Raw genomic sequence first — 24,386 nt, forward strand, 5'->3', positions numbered from 1 at the left:
CATTTGTACCCTGTCGTTTTATGGAATAAAAACAATTGCGTTAGAATAACATTTGAAATTGATGGTTTTTCTTTGAATTTCGATAGGTGATAACGTCTTTCGATAACAGCTAAGCAGCTGTGGCTTGCAGCGTTGCCAGATCTGCGTAAAGGCGAATGCAACCGTGCCAGCTGCGAATAATAAAAAGCGCAAAATAATAAAAGAAAATATAGAGCACAAGCCGCGACTTGTGCCTGCTGACATATAGTGAGTGATAAATGCAATTTTTCAGTCTAGACTGAGGAAATCATCACATTCAGGCGTTAGCGCACTTATCGCCACAGTTGCGGCTTTGTTTACTCCCTTATCAATATTCCACACACTCGTGCAATTATTCACTGCGCCTAAATAGAATCAACTTGGCAGCGGTTTGTGTGGGAGGTGTAATGTTGTGCGTAGTCTAGTGTGTGTACTTATGTTTGCTGGCATAAATGAGCTGATTTCCGCGGAAGTACACAGAGCAGCGAAGCCAAACAACAGCCGGCGGCCGCCCCTTTCTTGGCCTTTTCCCTTGTCTCGGATGTTTGGTCACCAGTTGCTGTTGACTTGGAAGTTATACCGATGCCATCCATATCATCACGCTTACGGCTCTCTTACCGCCGCAGCAGCGAGTTCCCCGGCCCGGGTCTGCTAAATACCTGTGAGTAACGTACTATTTAAGTCCTATATATTGTAGTTGTTGCCACACAATAGTTGATATGGCTGAACTATGGGGCGTACTTGCCCAAGAAATAAATTTTTAAGTCGAACTTGTTATCGCGAGGGACATAAAACTGTATATTTTTTTAATCGGATTATTTACTTAATGTGTTTAAATAATTCAGTTCAATTTACGTCCCCATAGAGCTGAGTTTTAAAAAGATCTAAGAAATAGTCATTTAAATTTAAACTCTCGTAACAAATAATGTGTGATCAAAAACAAAGTAAGAACTTAGTCGAATATGTACTTAATATATATACAACTTTTTGAAGACTTTTTACTAATTTGGCCTTACAAACAAATAATACAATTTGAACAAATACCTTGTGAACATCGTTTAAAAAAAGCCTTAAATAGCAATTTCTTACAAAAATAGAACAAAGAGTTAATGAATCTCTGCTGTCCTCAATAAAGCGATAAGATTATTTTCCCTAGCTACCTCACTGTTCTAAATAATTGAAAAAATAGTTCCTAGAAAAAAAAGTAGACTTGGCCCATGAGGGGATCGAACCCGCGACCTTCGCGTTATTAGCACGACGCTCTAACCAGCTGAGCTAATGGGCCGCGATGACCGGCTGCGGCTAAACGCTATTTCAGCCAACAGACAGCAGAGAGCAAACAATGTTGCATACTTCTGTGGGTCGACAATTGTAAAATATAAGCAATCGCCTGCTCATAGCTGCCCAATTTATCTCTTAGTTTATTTAGTGCCTGGCCCACATACGCGCGTGTATTCTCCTGAGCAGCGACACATATATTTTTGAAAAGTTTTCGGGCTCCCTTTACCCTCTTCCCACAGCTACAGCTAAAAGCAAACTTCGGTTGAGGGCTCGGCTTTTCGTGGACCGAAGGAAAGACGAGCAGGCGGCTGTGTTGTCCCTTATTTCGTAAAGGATCCGCAGTTGGCTTTTGACTTCGGTTCGGTTTGGACGTGTTTGGTTTTTTTTTTGGCTGCGGCCAATAGCCGTGGGAAATCGTTGAAAGTGGCGAAACTCGTCGTGGCGCAGTAGTCTCTTCCCACTTTGGCTTTAGCCTTTTTGCAATTACGGCGTACAAGCGTAGTAATTGGAGAGGTGTAAATACTCAATTTAGCGCTGCAGTCGCGAATGCAGCTCGATAATCTGAAGGTTTCCAGCCCTCCGCTTTAAACGACACTTTAATTATTCAGATTGTCACTGCGAACTAATGGGGCTCTAGCTCGGGCTCTTTGGATTTATGTTTGAAAGATTGCTACCGGGGCAAGGCACTTGAAAATATATATAGATATAGATATCTGCGACATCGAAAGCGTGCCATAGGCTCTTCCGTCTCCAGCTGCATATGCGTGACAAGCAAATAGCATTACCATTGCCCCTAAATGTCAGAATTGCAATGAATTTTTGATATTCTGTCTCAGCCGTGTGGAGTAGCTTTAAAATCGTTTCACTAATGGCGGCGGCGTCCGCCTTGGGCTCGGTTCGTCGCCAGTTGTTCCGGTTCTCAACACCTGTCAGAGTCAAGGCCCACGAATTGGGAATGTGAATTTGGTAACGGAAATGGGAACGGAGACGGTAATGGAAGCCCAAGCCCAAACCCCCACCGCCGAGTTAGAGGTCGAGCGCCTTACATAACCGCTGCTCGAGGAGGAATCGAGATTAGAAAACGAGAGTTAGTAGCCACATGTGCCTTTCGAGTGCCTGCATCCCCAGCTGAGTCCTGATCCAGTGCCTTTTTCGGGAGCAAATCCCCAGGAACCAAGAACAACCCCCCATAAGAGAAGATGTCGGGCCCCTACCAGCGGCAGAGTCTAGAACTGCGTAGTCCGCAGGACAATGGATCTGCGGATGATCCCGGTAGCCGGATGCGCCATTTGTCGGGCACTTCGGCCAGCCAGCGACGCCGACAGCAACGCGTGGCCCAGCAGCGCCAGGATTCCTGGTTCCGGCACTCCATGCCGCCGGCCATCAATCGGGACTTTGAGTCTCTGGAGCACCTCACGCCCAAGGTCTCGGACGGCCTGGATGAGCAACTGGCCGCCTCCGTATCGCAAAGTATCCACAGTGGCGGCAGCGTCACGCTTTGCGGGCGCCCGGATCAATCCAGCATCCACCTGAACAGTGCCAACAGCAACCTGGGCTTCATCGACTCGGACACGCCCAATACGCCAGTGACCCCGACATCCGGTCAGCAGCCAGCAGCCTCTGTGTCCACCTCCGTGGCTGGCACACTCTCCTCTAACCGAAGGTCGGGCAACCGCAAGGACTCCAAGGGCTCCATTTTATCCCGACAGAGTGGCCGGAGTCGAGTTTCTGTTTTGGCCCAAAGGGGCCTACAAATGACCGCCTCATTTCTACGCAGGAAGCGGGCGGAGTACGAAGGTGAGTGTGTTGAGCAGCTGGACGCCCAAGAATTCTAGGCATTCCGTAGGCTAGTCACCATTTCATCTCCCTGGGCAGCCTCTCTTAGTGTCGCGTCGCCTCATTCGTTTTGGATCAATACAACTGGCGTCCCGTAGTCTGGACTCTGGTGGAGCGAGGGTGCGGGGTTGGCTGTGGCCAATGCCTCCCGGAGATTTGAGTGCTCTGTTTACCAACTTTTCGTTTTTGTTTAAAGACCACACATATTCAGATTTTATAAACAAATGTTTGTTCTTGGAGTTTGCATGAGCTTTTGGCTTAAAAAAGATATGAGAAATATGGTTTTAAGGGGAAGGTTTTATAAAATTAAATGTGTGTCTTGATTTTGTATGTTTTTTATGTAAAATCAAGGATTAAACATTTGTTCAAAAATATGTAGTATATAGTAGTATTTGTATTGGTTTATTCTGGTTTACCAACGTAACTTTATAGATGTTTTGGTCTTGTTTTGTAATTAAAGCAAAAACAGATGTGGCAATTACGTAGTTAGGGTTGATTTTCTAGCTTATTCCAGATTCTTTGTCTAAAGATTGTGATTATCTTGATTATCTTGGTGATAACAAAAGGTGTTAATTTAATAATGCTGTAAATCCATCAAATAAAGGGTTTTAATAACAAAAGGATGCCTTGACTAAAGGCGTAATTTATTGATAGCTGGCTAAAGTTCACTTCTAGAATATACTTCATTTAATGGAATTTACCCATTTTCTTCTTCTAAGGAAAACCAAATATACTTTAACTCCAGGGCTTGAATATATTCTTCGTTATTCAAAATTCTACAATTAAATGAGAGTGTCTGATTTGTTAAGTCCTTTACAGCCATGTCACAGATATGTCACACGACTGTACTGAGCGTTGAGTATGCAAATGCCGCTGAAACAGGCTTACCATTGTCCCGTCCTCAATCCCCTCCTGTTTTTTGAAGCCCCACCCGTCAGTCAGCCAGGCAACCCCTGCGGACTGACCCAGATTGCATGTACGAGTGGCGTGGCCCACAGGAAGGGCACGTCGTCCTGCTGCCGCACATGTGGCATTGGGGATTGGATTCACAAGTCACTGCTGCTGCTGCTTCTGCTTCTGCTGTTGAGCAGTCAAATGAGCGGAAGTAGCAAAGGAAACGAAAGCCATTCCAGCTGCAGTTACGACTATGAGTTGCTTTTTATTGCTCTTGCACTTGACTTAAACTAGACGGTCTTCTGGGCCTGCAGCACCCAATCGCGCAGCTCGGCCACGTTGGCGAAGACACCGGGAAACCTGGCGAGGGCGCATTCTTCTCCCCAGGAGACTACGCCCACGAGCTGCCCTCCAGATACTAGAGGACCGCCCGAGTCGCCCTGGCAGGCATCCTTATTGGCTGCCGCCGCACAAATCATTGTCTCCCGGATGGAAGACCCGTACCCGTAGGTGGAACTTCCACACTGCGAGCGTCCCACGATCTTGGTGTCGATGTAGAGCAGCTGCGAGGACGAGCTGCCGCCGTAAGTGGTCTTTCCCCATCCAGAGACGCTGGCTGCGGCTCCATGGGCAGGTGTGGCAGTGGCCATGGTGATGGCCTTAATAGTGGATCCAAATGTCAGCTTGGTCTTCAGACGTAGCACTCCAATGTCGTTGGCCATGGTTGCCGCGTTGAAGCCCTCGTGCACCTTGAAGGCAGCCACCTCAATCAAAACGCCGCCATAGGTTCGCCGGTCGGAGCCGGCTCTAATCTTCAAAATAGAGGTCGTGACCGGAGACTGCAGGCAATGGGCGGCTGTTACAATGATGTCGGTGCTGATGATGGAGCCTCCGCAGGAGTGAGCGCCCGACTTCTGGACGGAAACCTGCCATGGATGATCCTCAATCGACGTCGTTGAGCCACCCACAATCCTGCCGTCCTGAGTGGGCTGGGGAACCAGACCCGAGGGAATCGCTGCGCCATTCACGATGGCCAGCAGCAGGGCTAACGAAGTCACAATCTGGAGGAACATTTCTGTGGTAACGCTCTCCGTGTCTGGATGGCCAACTAACGAGCTCCGAGGGCCTTTTATAGCCGCAGAACTGCGATTACCATTGCCGCACTGGGCATTGCCCGTGCGGATAACCGAGTCAAATGACGCGGCCATATATCAAGGCGATACCAATGGCTGATTGCCCAGCTACCATCATCATCCGGCAATTGTGTTCAGGTGCTGGCAGGGTTATGGCTGCACTTAATTGCCAGCCGGCACCATCGATTTGTTTGCCCGCCCCGCTAACTCTTTGACATAGGTCAGTTGCAGAGCTTAGCCTTATCGAATCAACGAGTGTGTTTTGACGTCTCAAAAGGGCCATAATCCTTGCATTCTCTCTTTGCATTCCGCTCTGTATTGGGCCTTACCAATTGTAAATATTTCAAATGCAGATTACTCCTTCCGCCCCACAACGTACATCCATTCATGTCGTCGTTGTAAATTGCAAAGTCACTTACGTGGGTTTTAGTAAATCGAAGGCCGAATATAGTCGTAAGCAAGTGCAGGGCTGGCGCTCTTTTTAATGCAAAATATACAATATTTAAAGTGTAGATTTCATGATATTGACTGGATACTGTCACCGGTATAAGTAAAACATGGAAAATGCATTAAACTGCCAAAGTTACCGCACAGGACACGGGCAGCAGTTTAGACTCCAATTAGGTTAAAAGTGTCACGTTCAGTTAACAACTTCCGCTGGCGGTTCCTGTCCGTGGTGTGTGTGCTTATAGTTGCTCTATTGCAAAATGGTGACCTTTTTGGGCTAGAGCCCTAACATTACGCGTATGTTTTTGTGAGACCAGAGTCTGCCTTGTCCTCCAGGCGCCACATCTTCAAAGTAGTCAATCAATCAATAAAGACGTTATATAACCGATATATCCCTTTACTTACCAAGCCGCAGTAGCTCACCGGCCTTCGTCTCCTGATTGTCGTAGAAGATGTATTCCACCATCGGGTAGAATCTCACACGCTTCTTGAGCTTGTTGGTCTTAGGCGATTGAGCTTTTCCTGGTCCGTCTACACCTTTTGGGGTTAAAATTGAGACAGTTTTTGACGGCATGGGACTATATTTGGTAGCAAAATATTTAAAAAGAAACTGATTTTACATAGGACTTCCTTGATAGGACGAATGCTTGTGAGAGATAAGAAATTGGTAAAAGATTGAGGAGTAAAGCTAAGGTTACATTGATCAACATTAAAAATTAACATTATTATTTATTTAAAGAAAATAGTAAAAGGAACTATATCTTCTTCCTACAAAATTTAAGGACAGAGAGTCATATAAAAATGTATGATGCTATCCCATATAGCTTTTTCTTTCCTTCCTTCTTTAAAAATATAACTTACATTAAATTATTCTGACCTCATTTACTTATTTAACGTGATAGCTAAACAAAAAAAGATATTTGTCAGAAGTGGGATTCGAACCCACGCCCTCAGAGAGGACCAGAACGCTCATACACTTTCGTTCGGAAAGCAAGATCCTACATCTTGACTCTGGCGCCTTAGACCGCTCGGCCATCCTGACACTTGAAATACCCTGCACCTAAATCCTATCCTGCGACAGTAACAAAAGCAATAAATTAGGATTTGCCTCGATTGTTGCTTTGTGGATTGCCTTTTGTCTAAAAGCATTTTCAACTCGTTGCGCCGATAAGATCGCCCAATAAACCGTTTAGCTTGATTGCCGTGGCGAATTAAGATACCCCACACGCGCTGCGGTCGTGGTGGGGTTGGGTGGATTGGAGGACGGGTAATTCAATCATCCTTGATGGCAAATTGAATTGACATTTCACTTAGCTGCCTTGCAAGAAATAGACCGCGTTAGATCATCCTTGTGTCCGCTTCTCGTGACATCATCGCATCGCACTTGGGGTCCGTTCTCGACCTGCACGGCATGAGATAACATTAGCAGCGCTCCATAATTGGGCGAATCCCTTATTGGTCGTAGCTTATCTGGGTTTACTATATAACTTTGCGGGACATACGCTCATCAAACGTATGTCAACTTTTTAATTTTCAAAGTGCATAAAAAAAACGAAAAAAAAAGTAATTTCTGGCCCATGAGGGGATCGAACCCGCGACCTTCGCGTTATTAGCACGACGCTCTAACCAGCTGAGCTAATGGGCCATGTGCCTGCCTTGTGTCAAAAGGCGTAGTAGAGTCAGGGAAAGATTTAACATCGTGGTTTAACATTGCTATTTAACAGTGCTATGTTAAGTTACACAGAAATTGTTATACCAGCGACAGAACTGTTCTATGGTGTTATACTGACTGTACTCGCGCACACAACTTGCGTTTCTGACACTCTCTCTGTACATGTCAGGATGGCCGAGCGGTCTAAGGCGCCAGACTCAAGATGTAAAATCTTGCTTTCTGAACGAAAGTGTATGAGCGTTCTGGTCCTCTCTGAGGGCGTGGGTTCGAATCCCACTTCTGACAAAATTTTTTGTTTGTTTAATTTATTTTTTAAATAATTAATTTTTTAAAATTGTTGTTTGAATTATATTTTTTTTATTGTAATTTAAAAAATTGTTCTTTTTAAAAATACTATTCTTTGCTGGTCTGAGACTTTCGTTTGATATTGGACCAACTTAGTCAACAAGGCCCATTAGCTCAGCTGGTTAGAGCGTCGTGCTAATAACGCGAAGGTCGCGGGTTCGATCCCCTCATGGGCCAATGTTATTTTTTTTTTTTAATTTTTTTGTTTTTGATTTCATTGTGCCTACTGATGCGCAAGGATGATAAAATGCGGGCTTGGTGTGTCCTTTCATCCCTCTAATCGTCATTTGTCAAGCTGACACTTTGCCTTCAAGTTGTGACAGAATCTAGATGTCTGATAACTAATTACCGCTTTGGATGGCGTGCATGTAAATCGTAAATGAATAACGGACCATTATAAAGGGCTCTCTTGCTGGCCGAAATTGATTTCTTTTTTGCGGCTGGTAACCGCGGTCTGGCAACTCGCTTCCAAACGCTAATACAAAAATCAAAATACGCCGCCCCCCCACAAAACGCAAACACTTGATGCCAGGTTGCTTGCTCGCCGCTCTCAGCACGGCGTTCAGTTGTTGAGTTGTTCAGTTGGTTCAGTCGCTTTCCGAACCGCCGAGCAAAAAGTCGTGCCAGCGGTCGGACGCATTTTGGACCGGTTAACGAGGTCGACGTGTTCAGCTAACGCGAATTATTACTGGCTAAAGTAAATACAAATACTGGATATATATCGGCGCCCCTTGTTGTTAATCCAAAAGTACGGTTACGAGCGACTTTTCGGTGATCTCAGTGATGCATCCAAAAAACACTCATCCGAAACGTAAATCGTATTCGAGCCCATCCAGTGAATAGTGACTGAATTTGAATAAACGAATTTGAATAAGCTAAGCGCCGCGAAAGGTCAAATGTAATTATCCGAGCTGTATGTGGTTCTATGTTAGGTGGGACATTTGTTGCATGGACAACCACCACACCACCGAAAATACATATAAGTGTCGCCGCGTCAATTTATCGTTTGATTTTCAAATGCTATGCTGTGTGCTGAGACCAATGAAGAGTAGCAGCTGTATAATCAAATGTACAATATGTACAGGCACGGAGAAAAATAAATATGCTCATGGGAGTGATGATTTTTCAAAGAATGAAATCTGTAGATAAGATTTAAGAGGATATCTCATTATTTTCAAGAATAAGTTAGGAAAACTCTAGCTAGAAATGTTTAAATAGTACAGAAATATCATTAAAAAATTGATATCTCTTAAATATATCTTAATATTTTCCATAAAATGCATTTTATCTTAATATGTTAGAAAAGATACAAATGGTATTCCTCAGATGTATTGCAAAAACCTGTTTACTTGAGCAAAATTTTAAATAATTTCGAGTGTAGCAAAAAATATAAGATTTTGATTGGATAAAATATATATATTATTTTTAGGAGTGACAAGCGTTCATTATTATATTTAAATGCCAACAGCAATTTTCGGTGAGACTTTTTCTCTATGTAGAAGGCGGACTTTATTGTCATTCATTGAATGGCTTTGGCTTTGGAAAGTCGATTTTCTCTTACGCTTGCTCTCCCATTCAGCGATCCGATCCCCTCTCTTTTGTTGTCTTTTGTTTTGTTTTATTTGGTTTTGCAATGGCAAAATGCAATTGTTGTTTAATGCTGTTCAGACCAGTTTTCTTTTGCCATCGTTGACGACGCTCTTTTCTGCGCGTCTCTTTTCCCTTTTATCGGGCATTAGCCGCACTCGGCGGTTGCAGCCGTTGCATGTGTGAACTAATTTACTGTTAAATTGCATTCGGTTCGCATAGATCGAGGGGGTTGCCGCCGAGATCGGTTAGCGAGAATCGTTTAGTGCCGGGCGATATGTCATTATACCAGTGTGCTGGCGGGAATCCGTCCATTCAACGACTCGAAGGTAAACTAGTCACTGACTCAGTCCTCTGTTAATTCGTCACCGTTGTGACACACTACCTACATCAAACCTAATATATATATATAGTTAATCCCCAGCTGATGCCAAAAATCCGATTGTCGCTGTAGAAAGTTGTTTCTCTTATTAATTTTCATCACTTTTGCTTTCATTTGCCAAACGCAAATTAATTAATGGCAGAAGCAAAAGGCAAATAAACAAAACAAACAAACAAATAAACATTTTTTTGGGGCTAAAAATAAGCAGAAATTAAAACAAGTGACTTGACATACTCGTCACGCCGCCCTGCACTTTCCCACTTGTGCAGGTGGGAATAAATGCGACTTACATAAGGGGGGGCCCTCTGAGTAAGCTAGCCTGCCATTATTGCATATTTAGCCCGCATTAGGAGGCGGTGTTCCAGGGAAAGCTAGCTAAACAAACGATGACATCGCAGGGGGCGGCCACACTCAGTAATCTTGGTCGATTGCCAATAATTTCCTTCCCATCGATTCGAATTCACAATTGTCTGTGGACGTCTTTGTTTGTGCATGTTTGGTTTGGCGTCTCGAGGATCTGACCTCATCCCTCCTCGGAACGTGGTGGTGACACAGCTAGTGTGTATCTCGTGGATACAGTATACGTATCTGTTTACCTTTGCTATTGCCACAACACAGTATCTCGCAGATAAGCGAGTGCGAGTACAGACGCACGGCACTGTGGCTCTCATTTGTCGCGTAATTAACGCCATCGACTGACTTTAGAAATAAACTAAAAACATTTCCAACTCATTTCCATTCAAGTGTTAATAGCTCAACCTTTTTTTTTTCACTATTCAAGTGCAGTCCAAAATGTTTAATTTAAGATCTTAGGCCAGCGGGAATTACGACAGCGAGAAGCTATATAATTAGTTCTGTTTTGGTTACAGTGATGATTGGCCCCACCTACAGTACACGCTCCCTTGAGCGGCATTCCATTCGAATTTATGTGATATCCACAGAAATAAGTAAATTTCGCTTGGAATGAATCCAAAATACTTATTTCTATGTCTATGCTGGTATTTTTAGCTTCCGTCGCGGCTGGCAGAATAAACTTCAATAGCGTCGCGAATATACATTTGTAAGACCATATGTTTTTTCGGCATACATACATATATTTATCTACTTGAACGGATCGCGCCGTTGGTGATTTACGTCAGAGACTCCAAGGAAGGAAATAACAAAGGAAAGATAAACGGTTCCAGGTTCTCACTTCAAGTGGATACTCGTAAAGGCCTTCTTTGATTTGGCTGCAATTATGGGCAGAAGAACCTTTGCCTATAAATATTAAAGGCTAATTTCCTTCCTCCTCCGCCCTAGAATCGAGTATATAATTTTTTCGATTTTCCTGACTCAGGTGTAATTGTGTGTTGCCTGTGTGTGTGTGTGTGTGGGTGCCCAAGGACATTGGGAGTTGATTGTAGGTGCTTAGAAGTGCTCGCAGAATGCAAGGCAAAGAAACTGGAGCAATCGATAAAATTCAGCGACGCCTTGGCTGCACTTGGAATCCATTCAGGATTTCAATTTCAAATCCCCATACGTGGGGAAATCCTTTGGCAATCGAATCCCTGATGACGCTTTTAATGACTCTGCGGGTGCCATAATTTCGGTTCCATTCGCTTCGCTTGTATTTTTGTTTCTGTTGTTGTTGTTGTTGCTCCGGGTGACCATACATAGTTATGGGCGGAAAACACGGAAAACACGTACAGTGCACGCAAATAGAATATTTCACTTGGCCAGAGAGAGAGAGAGCGTGGACAGGGCAAAAAGACGCTTTGTTAGCTTCCGATTTCCGAGGTCGATGTTCGCTGTATTATATATCTTCACTCCCCGCTCACCCTGAAGCTATATGTGTATGTTAATTCCTTTATGGCTTTCTATCTGGCATGCTTACCCGGCACAAGGCGAGTCCCCCAGGAAACTCGTAATTAATCCACACAGTAAATTGCAGAGTCCGGCTAAGCAATCTGAACAGATTTGAGGGATAATGTAATATAATGGCAGCCTTTTAAGCGCTTTAACTGGGCGGATAATGCTCCATGGCCCTGCATTTTCCCCTCTACACCCAATGACAGTGGCTTAAATTATCCACTCAACTTGGCAGTAAATCAATATCGGTCAAAGGGAAATAGACCGCGACAAAAAACAAGAATAATTTACATTATTTAGCTTGTATTTTGTGTTGGTTTTTTGCTACAATAAAGTTTTTTGATAGATTATATCTAATGTATTTAATATGTTTTGAGGTACATGCATGTATTCATTGTATACATGCCTTTTTTTTTTTGATTTTTCTTTATATATCCAACCATTCAACTGCAATTATCAATTCAAAAACCATCTGGTTTTGTAAACATTTCCTTTGTTTGCTTTGCCGTATACCTTTTTCTTTTTTATAATATTTTTTTGTATTCAACCAGCTGATATCTGAGATAATTATTTATGTCAAGAGCTTAATTTCAGCCTAAAAAAGAAACTCTAGCACACAACTTTATTAATAAAGTATATATAATAACTTAAAGAACCTATGGAAGTAAATATTTAGGAACTGACACTATTTTTTTTGTTAGTATTTCAACCCAGCAAGCATTTGAAAATCAAACAAAAAAAAAATCAAACAAAACTGACAAGAGTTCAATCAAAATGACATTTCAACGCAAAATCCTAAGTGCAACAACAGACCGCGCTTGCAAAAACTGTCCGCGGTCCCTCAACCCAAACCACTAATTGAATCGTGTCAAAACAGATAAGATCCGGAAAGTGAATGCGAGTCGCGGAGCCATGTTAGCATGGCGAACTCCGGCAAGAACGAGACTGGCAATGGAGCCGGTAGCGGTGGCCACAATCACGCCCAGAACGGACGCAACGGACATGGCCAGGAGCAGCGTCACAATCCCACCACCAACCGTGCCACCTTCGATGCGAGGAGCCTGTGGCCCAGCCTGCAGGCTTGGGTTGGCAACGGTGTCCGGCAGATGAGGACGCAGGTGATGCGCCGAACAGCCACCACAGGACCCACGCGATCGGAGGGAGGTCTGGCTGGCGGCGAGGATAGACAACAGCCCAGTGAAGGGCGTTCGGAGGACACAGCGGGTCCATCAAGGAGTACCGCCACTGGTATCACGGTGACGGATGGCGGGATTCAGCACCAACGACTGACAGATGCCACAGGAGGGGGCAGTAGGCTCTCCATGAAAAATATCCTCAACAACCTGCGAAGGAGAAAAAAGAAAGGTGTGCTTAGTTTTTATATATGTTTAACTAAACAGGGGTTTTGATATCTCTTTTGAGATTAATTTGAGTGGGATCATAAGTATTGAGAAATTTGAGGGGTTCCTAACTTAGTTTGGTATATATTTCAAGAGAGCTTTATAATTAAAATACTATGAGGAAATAAGGAAACCTATTTTAATCTACTTCAAAATGTTTCAACACATGCATATTACGGGTTTCTGTTTGGCCACGGTTATATTTATTTAAATTCCTCATTATTTTATAGAAATGAAAAATTGAATCATGAATATTGTTTATTCTCTCTGAGGATTTCTGATAAAAATGTTTTCACGACTTATGGCTTCTACGAAATATGCTTTTTTTATGACTTATGGTGACTTACGAAATAGGTTTATTTTGCAAAAGTCATGATAAGTCATGATTGTTATATTTATTTTTAATTAATCAATGTCTTGATGATTTTTTAACTGTAATTTATTAGTTGAAAGATTTTTATAACACAGTTTCAATGAAATTAATATAATTTTATTTAAAACCCTTTAAAATATCTGTTGACCTTTTTTAACTTCTCAAATTGCCACCATAAAACGAGATTTTTATATAGCAAAGTGTATAATATAAAACGTAATCTCTTATGCAAATTCCGCCAAAATAAGCAAAGATAATAATAATTTCTAAATGGTTTTCCATGTCTAGTTAAATAATAATAAAATTCCATATCTTATAAACCATTTTCATGAGGGTATCTTTATGGTCGAGTCCATTGTCTCTCTCTCTTTATAAAGCTTTTCTTTTACAGCGCAGGCGCTAGTTTTTCGCTCTTTGTTTTCCGCATTTTCTTGCTTTTTGTTGTGCTAGCAGCTTTCGCTTTCGCTTTTGCTTTTGCCTTTGCTCCTGCATTCACAATTCTCTCTCTCCGCCCGCCACCCCCTTTCAGTGGTACGCATTGTTTTCGATTTGCTGATAGCTCGTAAGCTTTATAAGCTCCCTGCGGAGTGCACTACGCAGCTTTGGAGGGCTCCCCGACCTGAGCGTAAACGGGTTACCTCCACCCATCTTATCCCATCCCTCCGGTGTGTGTGTCCTTACTGGGTTCTGGTGTTCCCAAGCACGTTGAAAATTCAGCTCAGTCGTAGTATCGGAGCTCAGGAGAGCGCACGCAGTGAAAATTGTAGTTCGCCGTGAACTTGGCTCCGACATCTGTGCTATATTCTTTAATATATCAAGCTTTAGCAACAATATAATCTTCAAAAGAAATTAAATTCTAGGAGGGAAAACCTCATAAATCATTGGAAATGACAAAGAAAATCACGTGCTTTACCTAAGTCATCATTGAATTGCGACAAATCGATACACCTGAAACGGTGTGAATCAAAGGCACGTTGCCAGGTGACGGAACCGGAAGAGTAACACCTTCCTTCGAAAGGAAACCTAAAGAAAGACTTGGACAAATCCTAAGCATATCCCTCTGCCTGGCTGTGTGTATATGCAAATGTTGTGCATGCCACAGAATCCCCCGGAACACCTCGGGTTGGAAAATGTGTGTTTTCTTATACGACGCACTGATTGAATCTGGGTAGCGCAGGCGCTGAGATTCTCTTATATACATAACTCTCCTGCTTGCAACCGTCACGCCCACTTGTGGCTGATACCCTTCGCTGACCTGGCCTCCATCCTGGGGTTTCCCAAACGGAATCAGCAGGAGGAGACTGCCGGCGAGAGCATTGCTTTCGTGCCAGTTGGCGACTGCGATTCTGGATCCGACGAGTTACCTGGACCCGAGGAAGCGGCGGTGGAGGAGGCGGAGGAAGAGGAGGAGGATACGGTAGAGTCGATGATAGCAGCGCCATCAGCGGATCGAATCCGGCGCTTCCGGTGTCCCGCTTTTTTTCGACGAACCAATATGGATTTTCGGAATGTCTACAAGGCGCTTCGCATACGTTGGAGTCGTAAGTTTTTTAGAATCATAGAAGTCCCCTCGGAGTACTCTCTTTTCGGGGGCAGGCTTAGGGGGCCGAGCGACTTCTTTTATTATTTGTTTTTTGTTTTATTATTTCTTCAAAATTTAAAAATTATCCCCAATCATGCTGGTGACCTGCCCAACGGTCGATCCGGTGATAAAGCTGATCGAGGAGCTGAAGAAGCACAAGATCTTACCCCGTCTGCTTCCTTGCAAGCCATCGGTATTGATCAATGTCCTGTATCCTTGCGACATTGAAATACAGCCGGGCGATCAAATTGTGATCACCGAGGTGGTCATCGAGCCGATCATACGCTTCATTGCCGATCCGGAGAAGTTTCATACGCTGATAATGGTTGATTTGGATGTGTCGCCGGACAGCGAGTGGCTTCTCTGGCTGGTGGGCAACTTTCGGGGCTGCGATGTGGTCTTGGGCCAGACAATAGCAGCCTACGACAATATGCGGCACACGGAGGGTGCAAATATTCATCGGGTTGTATTTCTGGCATATCAGCAGATCCTAGAGCTGGATTTTGATGAGCCCTACATGCCCGCGGGCCAGACGGCGGGTCGCAGTGGATTCAATTGCAATCGATTTGCCCGGAAATATGCCTTGGGGAATCCCCGGGCCTGCAATTTCTTCTTAAATGAATGGCAAATCAGATGGACGCCCCAGCTTTTGGATAACATTTTACCAAAAGCGACATAATTATTTCTCTATTCAAATATCATCTCTAGCCTAGAGTATATTGTTGTTAATTTATAAAAATTATTATTAAAGTATGTTTTAATCTATTGCTACCCATTTGTATCGTTAATAATATTATAATGCAGATAAATTCGTTGACTAATCATCATTAGCCATGAATAAATACCAAGTTAATTGAAACATTGTTGTTTAAGGTAGCAGATTAACTGTAATTTAGCATCGTATTGCCACTTATCACATTTTTATGGCTTCTAATATTTAATATCTAACACTAAAATACATATACTTTGGATATTTTGCAGACGATGAGGACTTCACCTCGTCGGCCGGCTACGATGCGGATGAGGGGGAGAGGCGTATCATACACCTAAATGCGCCACAGACCTCTAAGTACTGCAATAATCGCATTACGACGGCAAAATATAGGTGAGTTTATCAATCAGCGATAAGCCGCCGACCCTAATTGGTAGATAAGAGAACTGACTAACCAGTAATTTACATTTGCAGTATCATCAGCTTTCTGCCCGCCTTTCTGTTTGAGCAGTTCCGGCGCTATTCCAACTGCTTTTTCCTCCTGATTGCCATACTGCAGCAAATCCCGGAAGTGTCGCCCACGGGTCGTTACACCACGCTAGTCCCGCTCATGTTTATCCTCTCGGTGAGCGCCATCAAGGAGATAATCGAGGACATTGTGAGTATAGTTTGTGTTTCCCTTTTGCATTCTGATTTATTTGAAAATACTTTTCTAGAAACGACATCGGGCGGACAATGAGATCAATCACAGATTGATCGAGCGGCTGGACAGTGGCACTTGGACCACTGTTCGCTGGGCAGAGCTCACCGTGGGGGATATCATAAAGGTCACCATCAATTCCTTTTTCCCTGCCGATCTGATTATTCTCTCGTCTAGGTGAGCAGCGTTTATAGTTAACCCCAATTATTATTTATTTAACCCCATGACAAATTCGATTCGCAGTGAGCCGCAGGCCATGTGCTTCATCGAGACAGCCAATCTGGATGGCGAGACCAACCTGAAGATCCGACAGGGACTGACAGGCACTGCAGGCCTACTGGAGACGAAGGATCTGATGCGTTTACAGGGCAGGATTGAGTGCGAGCTGCCCAACCGGCATTTATACGAATTCAATGGGGTGCTCAAGGAGACCGGCAAGCAGTGAGTAATCTAGTGTATAAATAGCGAGTAAAGAAACATGTGTTGCAAAACCTGCATAGCGCAGAAATTGCAATATTTTTATGTTCTTATTATAGAAATGCTTTATCTCACTTCAAGCATTTTTAATCTTTAATTTATGAGGTTATAGAAATTCATTTCTAGAGGATAGGGATAGATAATTTCTATATTTTAACGTTTACTAAGACATATTTCGATTTTAAAAACTTTTGATATATTTACATATACCCCTTAGGGAATTATTCTTTCAATCAGAACCCAGTTACGCAGTGAATAAGTCATTTCCGACCCTATAAATCATATATATTCTTGATCAGCATCAACAGGCGAGTCTATCTAGCCATGTCCGGCAAAAAAAAAAAATTTACAAATTTTTTCAAAGGGGTTATAAGGTTTTTTATAAGGGGTTACATCGTCAAAATTTTCAAAAATTAACAAAAATTTTGATTTCTTATAAAATTAAATGTAGTATGCAGATTTGTTAACCTTGAAAAAACTTGAACAGAAAAGCTTTCCGAATTGAATTTGACGCTTTTTTTACTTAGTTATGATATTTTTAAGCTTTAATTTTCCCAAAAATAATCATATAAAATTATGGATATAAATAATATTAATAATAGAATACAAATTTAATTTTAAATGTTTAATTGCAATCTTCGGTATGTCGAAGTTAGCTTTCTTTTGATATTATATTGATATATTATATCATATATCCTTTCCAGAACCGCCGCCTTGGGCAACGATCAGGTACTGCAGCGCGGCGCCATGCTCCGGAACACGGCTTGGATCTTTGGGGTCGTTGTCTACTCCGGTCAGGAGACAAAGCTGATGAAGAACTCTACCTCGGCGCCGTTGAAGCGCTCCACCGTGGACAAGCTGACCAATACACAGATCCTGATGCTGTTCATGATCCTTATCTCACTGTGCATCACCAGCGGCCTGTGCAATTTGTTCTGGACGCGAGAGCACTCGGAGACGGACTGGTATTTGGGTCTCGTGGACTTCAAAAGCCTGAGCCTCGGCTACAACCTGCTGACCTTCTTCATTCTGTACAACAACCTGATACCCATCTCGCTCCAGGTCACCCTCGAGCTGGTGCGTTTCCTGCAGGCCATATTCATCAACTATGACATTGAGATGTATCACGAGCAGTCGAACACGCCGGCCATGGCCCGGACCTCGAACCTGAACGAGGAACTGGGCATGGTGAAGTACATCTTCTCGGACAAGACGGGCACTCTCACCCAAAACGTGATGGAGTTCAAGAAGTGCTCCATTGCCGGCATAGCTTACTCCCCGGAGCACACGCCGGAGCAGTCGCAGCTGGTGCAGAACATTCTGAGTCGTCACCAAACGGCCGGCGTAATTGAAGAGTTTCTGGTCCTGCTGTCCGTCTGCCATACGGTGATTCCTGAGCGAAGGGAGAACGGGACCATCATCTACCATGCCGCCAGTCCGGATGAGCGAGCTCTGGTTGAGGGTGCCCATAAGTTTGGCTACATCTTCGATACCCGTACGCCCGAGTACGTGGAGATCAATGCGCTGGGCGTACGCAAGCGATACGAGGTGCTGAATGTCCTGGAGTTCACCTCGTCACGCAAGCGCATGTCGCTTATTGTGCGCACACCCGAGGGCAAGATCAAGCTGTTCTGCAAGGGAGCAGATACCGTGATATACGAGCGGCTGGCACCTCAGGGTCAGGCGTTCCGGGAGGAGACACTGCGCCATCTCGAGGAGTTCGCTTCGGATGGCCTGAGGACGCTCTGCCTGGCGGTGGCCGACATTCGGCCGGATGTCTATGAGGAGTGGCGCGAGACTAATCACAGGGCCTCGACATCATTGCAGAATCGCGAAAGCAAACTGGAAGATGCGGCCAATCTGATTGAGATCAATCTACGTCTGCTGGGCGCCACAGCCATTGAAGATCGGTTGCAGGATGGCGTGCCGGAGACCATAGCCGCGCTCCTAGATGCCGGCATTTTCATTTGGGTGCTCACCGGGGACAAGCAGGAGACGGCCATTAACATTGGCTACTCCTGCCGTCTGATCAGTCACTCCATGGACATCCTAATCCTCAACGAGGAGAGTTTAGATGTAAGTGAAAAGCTTTTAATTTTTTCAAAATATGTTTGAATATGTCTTTTATTTGCAGGCCACCCGCGAAGTCATCCATCGACATTACGGAGAGTTCAAGAGCTCCACGGCCAAGGATGCCAATGTGGCTTTGGTCATTGATGGCACCACTTTGAAGTACGCTCTGAGCTGCGATTTGCGCAACGATTTCCAGGATCTGTGCCTACTGTGCCGCGTGGTGGTCTGCTGCCGCGTCTCCCCAATGCAGAAGGCGGAGGTGGTTGAGATGGTCACGCAAAGCACTAAGGCAGTGACCTTGGCCATTGGCGATGGCGCCAACGATGTGGCCATGATTCAGAAGGCAAATGTGGGCATAGGCATTTCGGGAGTGGAAGGTCTCCAGGCAGCATGCGCCTCTGACTACTCCATTGCCCAGTTCCGGTATCTGCAGCGCCTGCTCTTGGTGCACGGTGCCTGGAACTATGCGAGGATCTCCAAGCTGATCCTTTACAGCTTCTACAAGAATGTGTGCCTGTACGTGATAGAGCTGTGGTTCGCTGTCTATTCGGGCTGGTCGGGCCAGATTCTGTTCGAGCGCTGGACCATTGGTCTGTACAATGTGCTCTTTACGGCCATGCCGCCGTTTGCAATGGGTTTGTTTGAGAAATTCTGCACGGCGGAGACAATGCTGCGCTATCCAATGCTGTACAAGACCTCGCAGAATGCCAAGCTCTTCAATGTGAAGGTCTTTTGGATTTGGATATTCAATGCCCTGCTGCACTCGGTGTTTCTCTTCTGGCTGCCAATGGCCGCCTACACAAGCGAGGTGATCTGGAAGGATGGCAAGACCAGCGACTACCTGTTGCTGGGCAATCTAGTATACACGGTGAGGCTCTTAAAAGGTGTCACAAGAATCTGGATTATATTAACTTTACTTTTTAATATTTATTTCCAGTATGTTGTGGTGACAGTGTGCCTGAAGGCCGGTCTCATCACCAACTCTTGGACCTGGCTAACGCACCTGGCCATCTGGGGCTCCATAGTTCTCTGGTTCACCTTCCTGCTGATCTACAGCCATGTCTGGCCCACGTTTAAGTTTGCCAGCAATTTCCGGGGCATGGATATTCAGCTGCTGTCGACGCCCATATTTTACTTTGGTCTACTGCTAGTGCCCATCACCACGCTCTTGGTGGATGTAATCTGTAAATTGTAAGTTATCTAGGTTAAAAAGAAGTAAGGAGAACTATAATCCAATTTGATTGTATTGCCAGGGTGCACAACACCGTTTTCAAGACACTAACGGAGGCTGTTCGCGAGACGGAGATCCGACGCAGCGACATCTCCGAAGTGATGAATGAGCCGCGATCTTCGTAAGTATCGGAAGTCAAAGCCACAATGCCACGCTTTTATCCCTTGGGCCTCTGGTCGGCCTCATACATACATAACTCCATAAGTATTTAGTTTTGTCCAAGAAAAGAAAAACAACAAATCCAAACTATACTTTCAATTTGAATTGTTGCGCATTTGTTAAAATCTAAACTATGTAGAGCCCTAAGATACTTCTAACAGAGACACTTTAATAACAAGATGCATAACGCCTAAAACTTTAAATTGCAATCGAAATGAGAGAAAAGAAACTTGAGAGCTTAAATATCTTAAATTAGAACATAGATCAAGTACTTTCTCTCTCTGACGTTACTCATCTTGTTATTATATGGTCTTTGCTTCTACCAATCCGAAATCCGTTACCCTAAAACCGAAACCCAACCAAGGCTGATTGAACATATGTGCCTGCCCACAGTATCCTGCTTTTTGTAGTAGTTGCACCAGTAGAACCTACACCTTAGTTTTTATTTATAACTAGCGTTCGTTTTTGGGTCATCTACTATACATACATAAGCATTAACTTAATCCTGTTCCAGTTCATTCCGTAATTGCACTGCCACATCCTCCTCGAATTGTGTTTGTTCAACTTTCAATGTATGTTTAGTGTCTCCCCTTTTGAATATTGGCCACCGAAAATTGCTCGAACCCTTAGCTTTTCCCAAGATAAGAACGGAACAACAAATGTTAACCCAAGAATAGGGATACAGACTACGTAAATATAAGTATTAAAAACAATGAAAACTATCCAATAAGTGTGTAAATATTTCTAGAATTAGACCTTAGGTTAAGTTGTTGCTGTGAAACACTATTTCTTCTTCTGAAACATATCAAAACCATATATGCACACTTAGCTTTAGTTATAGCTATTGTTAAACTACAAGTTGAAATTGTACTCTAGACCTTAATATATATTTACTCTTAGTGTTTGATACGCATTTTGTAGACCTCGTTGAGCAATTTTGAATGCAATTAAAATTTAAATTTGAAACTCAATTGGCTGTAAGTGAAGGTATTTTTCCTTAGCTGTTGTCATTTAATCTAAAAAAGCAACAAACAAACACAATTTTATTGACTTAAGACAAAGCCAACATCAATCAGAATCAGTTATATAAACATTACTATGGACTCTTATTCAATGTTCGATCGCATCACCCTTGAGCAAGTATCTTATGAACTGATATCCCTAAAATGTAATCTCTCTGTCTTCCTCTATCCCGCATCAATCCAAACCAACGGCTATGTTGGCCCTCTCAATTCCTAACCATCCATCCATACATGCATCCACCCAAAACCAACCATAAAACCATTCACCATCCCCGCCCGCACGCCAATAGTGATTCTGGTTACGGATATACCTTCGGCAAGCTATTAAATTCCAACAAGGCTCTGATCAGTCCGCGGCAGCTCCGCAAGAAGGTCAGCCAACTGGCTCGCCCCGTTGAGGAAACGAATCTGAGGGTGGTGAATCTGGAGCTGGAGATGGACACCGAGGAGCAGCAGCGGACAAGGCAGCGCCAAAAGTGGCGGGGCGGTATGTGGCCCCAAGTGGAGGACCGATATTTGACCAGGGTCAGGAGGGCCTCCTCGCCCAACCAGGCCACACTCCATATGTGAGCAAAGGCCATGGAAAATCAAATTATTTTTCCTTAGTGTTTAAAACCTGATATCTGATAAGTGAGCATTATATATACATATATTTTATTGTAATGAGCATGTGGAGCGGGAGACTATTGCCCGCTTTGCCCGCGCATCATCGAGAGTAGCTGCTAAGAACTGTTGAAATCATATCGCCACGTGCAGACCTAGATTCATGTGTATATGCTTAAACTATTTTTACATCGCCTACAACTTCTATTTGCCAACTGTGATAGTGTCTAAGAAGCCAGAGCCGTAGGATAGACACGGTAGGATAGGCCAATTAATCAGGGAATGCATATCATTCCCATATAACATATAATTATTATGATTGTACCTTAACTACGTTAAACTTTAAAGAGACTTGCCAGGTTGTAAAAGAGAGTTAACGAACCCCCCCTTCGGGGGGGAGTGTTCCCAGTCACGAATGTTTAGTATCCTTAACCAACCGATATACATATTCATCCCAACGTTATTGGAATGTGATGATGGTACTTACCCCGATGATATGTATGTATCAGTTTTGAATATATGTATACATATGTATCCCGCACCGTCCACCACAGCTCGCATGCAATTTGAAATCGGCCAATGATATATATATACTATATCTATACTAACTATAACTATGGCTGCTAATCTGATCTGATCCGATCCGATCCGCTCTGCACTTATGTTCTATGTATATTACTCTTTATTTTCTGTATTACGTATTACTGGACACCCAACAAAGCGACTTAACCAATCACACACACCCAACACCCAACACCTAAAACCAACTCGCAGTACCCAAAATAACACACTCAACAAATAACTAATCAATATATAATTTAATAAAAAGTCAAGAGTCAACAGCAAAATTCTGAAAAAAATGTTTCTTTGAAATTTCTCTGAACACCGTTGTTTTCTGCGTTAAATTTTCGGTGAGCGCAGTACCATGTATGCCTTGGGATCGATTATTCGGTGTAAGTAAAATCGTAGAAGCTGCAAAAATCATACCAACACACCAAACACCACACCACACCCACACCCACAACCACATCCACTATGTCACCATTGTCACAGGGTTATATTAGAGGGGATAATGGGGATATAATAGGCCTAGAAAAGGGAAGAACCTCCAACACTCTTTATATATAATATTGTACGGACTTATGATTTACCTTTTTGTATGTAGCGTCAAAGATTCGTTGTAAGAACCGCATCTCGTATTCGTTTTATTTGCCAATCTTTACAGTATGATGTAGGCTCTCTCTCCATTTATTCCATACTATATATTCTGCATGCCCCTTCAATTTGGTCTACACCTCGTTGCTCATCCTAATTTGATTATATTCGTACATATGTATGCTCCCCCTATGTCCCGACCCGAACAGCTGCCTTCCGTAGCATTCGGATTGACCTCTGGCTGTGTAACACCCGTAACTCTTATTGTGTAAAGTGCTAACAATTCAAAATGGAAAGAAAGAAAATACCCCGACTAATATGATAAGCTCAAAGCGAAATTGAAACCCTCTTTACTAAAACCATATCCGCCCCGCTCAAAAATTAACCCAACAGATTAACGGAAACGGCCCGGCTGCTACGCAGTGTCTTTACCCGTCGTGCCAACACGAGAGTCGAAACGGAGCTAGAGCTATCGCGTGAGTACCATCTAGTGTTCCAGAAAACGCCCGAAAATGTAATAGTGGTAGGACCCTAGAAGGATCGGGAACGGGGAATCGCTAGAGCGAACACACACAACAGGAACAACATTCACACATTACAGTTTCCACACACACTGAACATAACGATTGTTCTGATTTTAATTCCCCTGATTCTAACTAAACCCATAAATCTACCTTCCCCCAGATGGCTATGCATTTTCCCAGGAGGAGGGCGGAGCTGTGCCGCAGTCCATCATTATACGAGCCTATGATACGAATCTGCCAAAGCCCGAGGGCAATTAGTCTGGAGAGGGCACGGATCTCGCTGGCCCCATGGTGCACATACACATGTAAATAGGAGAATCCTGGTTCCCTGATTCAAATGATTTTAGAACATACTTACAAATCAGAGCACCCGGAAACACACTTCTGGTAGGCCAAAAATAAACTCACAGAACACCCTACATTTATTATCTATGTGTCTTACACTTGCAGTACTCTATCAAAAAAAAAAATCATGTCGTAGAATCCACACAATCAACATATATTGTACGTTTATCTATCTTTGCTGTTATTTATTTTGTAAGTTCGCGAAAAAGAAACACTGAAAAGGCATTATAAAGAGGCTAGAATTTGTTCAGTCTTTCGTATCTGTCCTTGTCCTTGGCGCTGCTTTGTGATACGGATACAGACTTGCATTCTTTTTTAATAAACAAAAAACAATCTATCTCTAAGTAAACTGTAAACATTTGTACCTACATATATATGCATTACATTATTTTGAATTTCAAGAAAACATAAAAACATATTGATGTCGGCAAAGATTCTGTATTTTTCGGTCACCGAATCACTGATATTCATAGAAAATAAATCATATTTCTCGTATGTGGGTGTGGTTTTTACTGAGGGGGTAACAATAATTGTAAAATATTTAAAATCAAGCGAGTTTGGTTTTGGGATTTTCCAGGCGGAAATAC

At 43.4% G+C, this 24,386-nt stretch overlaps 3 protein-coding genes and 5 non-coding genes across 17 annotated transcripts; 4 read left to right on the forward strand and 4 right to left on the reverse strand.

Annotated features, from left to right (window-relative positions):
* The first annotated feature begins 259 nt into the window (after window positions 1-259).
* On the forward strand, window positions 260-24,294 carry ATP8A (ATPase phospholipid transporting 8A1). 10 transcript variants are annotated; one of them, XR_011444620.1, is made up of 12 exons: window positions 12,163-12,808; window positions 15,780-15,903; window positions 15,985-16,168; window positions 16,227-16,387; window positions 16,454-16,651; window positions 17,392-18,763; window positions 18,822-19,628; window positions 19,698-19,951; window positions 20,014-20,112; window positions 23,324-23,406; window positions 23,615-23,841; window positions 23,905-24,294. XR_011444620.1 is itself a non-coding variant. In XM_017161421.2 (11 exons), the coding sequence occupies exons 2-11, from the start codon at window positions 12,364-12,366 to the stop codon at window positions 21,740-21,742; spliced, it is 3,924 nt and encodes a 1,307-aa protein (XP_017016910.1). In that variant the 5' UTR covers window positions 8,232-8,323; window positions 12,321-12,363; the 3' UTR covers window positions 21,743-21,835. The 10 variants fall into 10 exon arrangements, 9 of the variants coding, with proteins under 9 accessions (XP_017016914.1, XP_017016910.1, XP_041632761.1 ...); XM_017161421.2 differs by lacking the exons at window positions 23,324-23,406; window positions 23,615-23,841; window positions 23,905-24,294 and adding exons at window positions 8,232-8,323; window positions 21,463-21,835 and having other exon boundaries at window positions 12,321-12,808; XM_041776827.2 differs by lacking the exons at window positions 12,163-12,808; window positions 23,324-23,406 and adding exons at window positions 9,412-9,542; window positions 22,697-22,728 and having other exon boundaries at window positions 23,615-24,294.
* On the reverse strand, window positions 1,230-1,303 carry TRNAI-AAU (transfer RNA isoleucine (anticodon AAU)). The gene has a single exon. It is a non-coding gene; the product is annotated as a tRNA-Ile (tRNA).
* Ser8 lies at window positions 4,270-5,147 on the reverse strand. The gene has a single exon (XM_017161433.3). The coding sequence runs from the start codon at window positions 5,100-5,102 to the stop codon at window positions 4,320-4,322; it is 783 nt and encodes a 260-aa protein (XP_017016922.1). The 5' UTR covers window positions 5,103-5,147; the 3' UTR covers window positions 4,270-4,319.
* On the reverse strand, window positions 6,531-6,651 carry TRNAL-CAA (transfer RNA leucine (anticodon CAA)). The gene is made up of 2 exons: window positions 6,614-6,651; window positions 6,531-6,575 (listed from the first exon to the last, which is right to left on the reverse strand). It is a non-coding gene; the product is annotated as a tRNA-Leu (tRNA).
* Window positions 7,181-7,254, reverse strand: TRNAI-AAU (transfer RNA isoleucine (anticodon AAU)). The gene has a single exon. It is a non-coding gene; the product is annotated as a tRNA-Ile (tRNA).
* TRNAL-CAA (transfer RNA leucine (anticodon CAA)) lies at window positions 7,446-7,566 on the forward strand. The gene is made up of 2 exons: window positions 7,446-7,483; window positions 7,522-7,566. It is a non-coding gene; the product is annotated as a tRNA-Leu (tRNA).
* Window positions 7,730-7,803, forward strand: TRNAI-AAU (transfer RNA isoleucine (anticodon AAU)). The gene has a single exon. It is a non-coding gene; the product is annotated as a tRNA-Ile (tRNA).
* Window positions 14,794-15,550, forward strand: LOC108070822 (putative odorant-binding protein A5). The gene has a single exon (XM_017161434.3). It carries the CDS (start codon window positions 14,893-14,895, stop codon window positions 15,475-15,477), a length of 585 nt encoding a protein of 194 aa, XP_017016923.1. The 5' UTR covers window positions 14,794-14,892; the 3' UTR covers window positions 15,478-15,550.
* Window positions 24,295-24,386: the final 92 nt, after the last annotated feature.

Source organism: Drosophila kikkawai, chromosome 2R (assembly GCF_030179895.1).
Source record: "Drosophila kikkawai strain 14028-0561.14 chromosome 2R, DkikHiC1v2, whole genome shotgun sequence".
In the NCBI taxonomy this organism is placed as follows: domain Eukaryota; kingdom Metazoa; phylum Arthropoda; class Insecta; order Diptera; family Drosophilidae; genus Drosophila; species Drosophila kikkawai.

Excerpts from the sequence above, each read along its gene's own strand:
- Ser8 (XM_017161433.3), bottom strand. The coding sequence starts at position 5,102 with ATGTTCCTCCAGATTGTGACTTCGTTAGCCCTGCTGCTGGCCATCGTG.
- LOC108070822 (XM_017161434.3), top strand. The coding sequence starts at position 14,893 with ATGCTGGTGACCTGCCCAACGGTCGATCCGGTGATAAAGCTGATCGAG.
- ATP8A (XM_017161421.2), top strand. The coding sequence starts at position 12,364 with ATGGCGAACTCCGGCAAGAACGAGACTGGCAATGGAGCCGGTAGCGGT. Across the intron at positions 19,629-19,697 it reads TGGGCAATCTAGTATACACG|TATGTTGTGGTGACAGTGTG; the intron begins GTGAGGCTCTTA and ends ATTTATTTCCAG. Across the intron at positions 20,113-21,462 it reads ATGAATGAGCCGCGATCTTC|TGATTCTGGTTACGGATATA; the intron begins GTAAGTATCGGA and ends GCACGCCAATAG.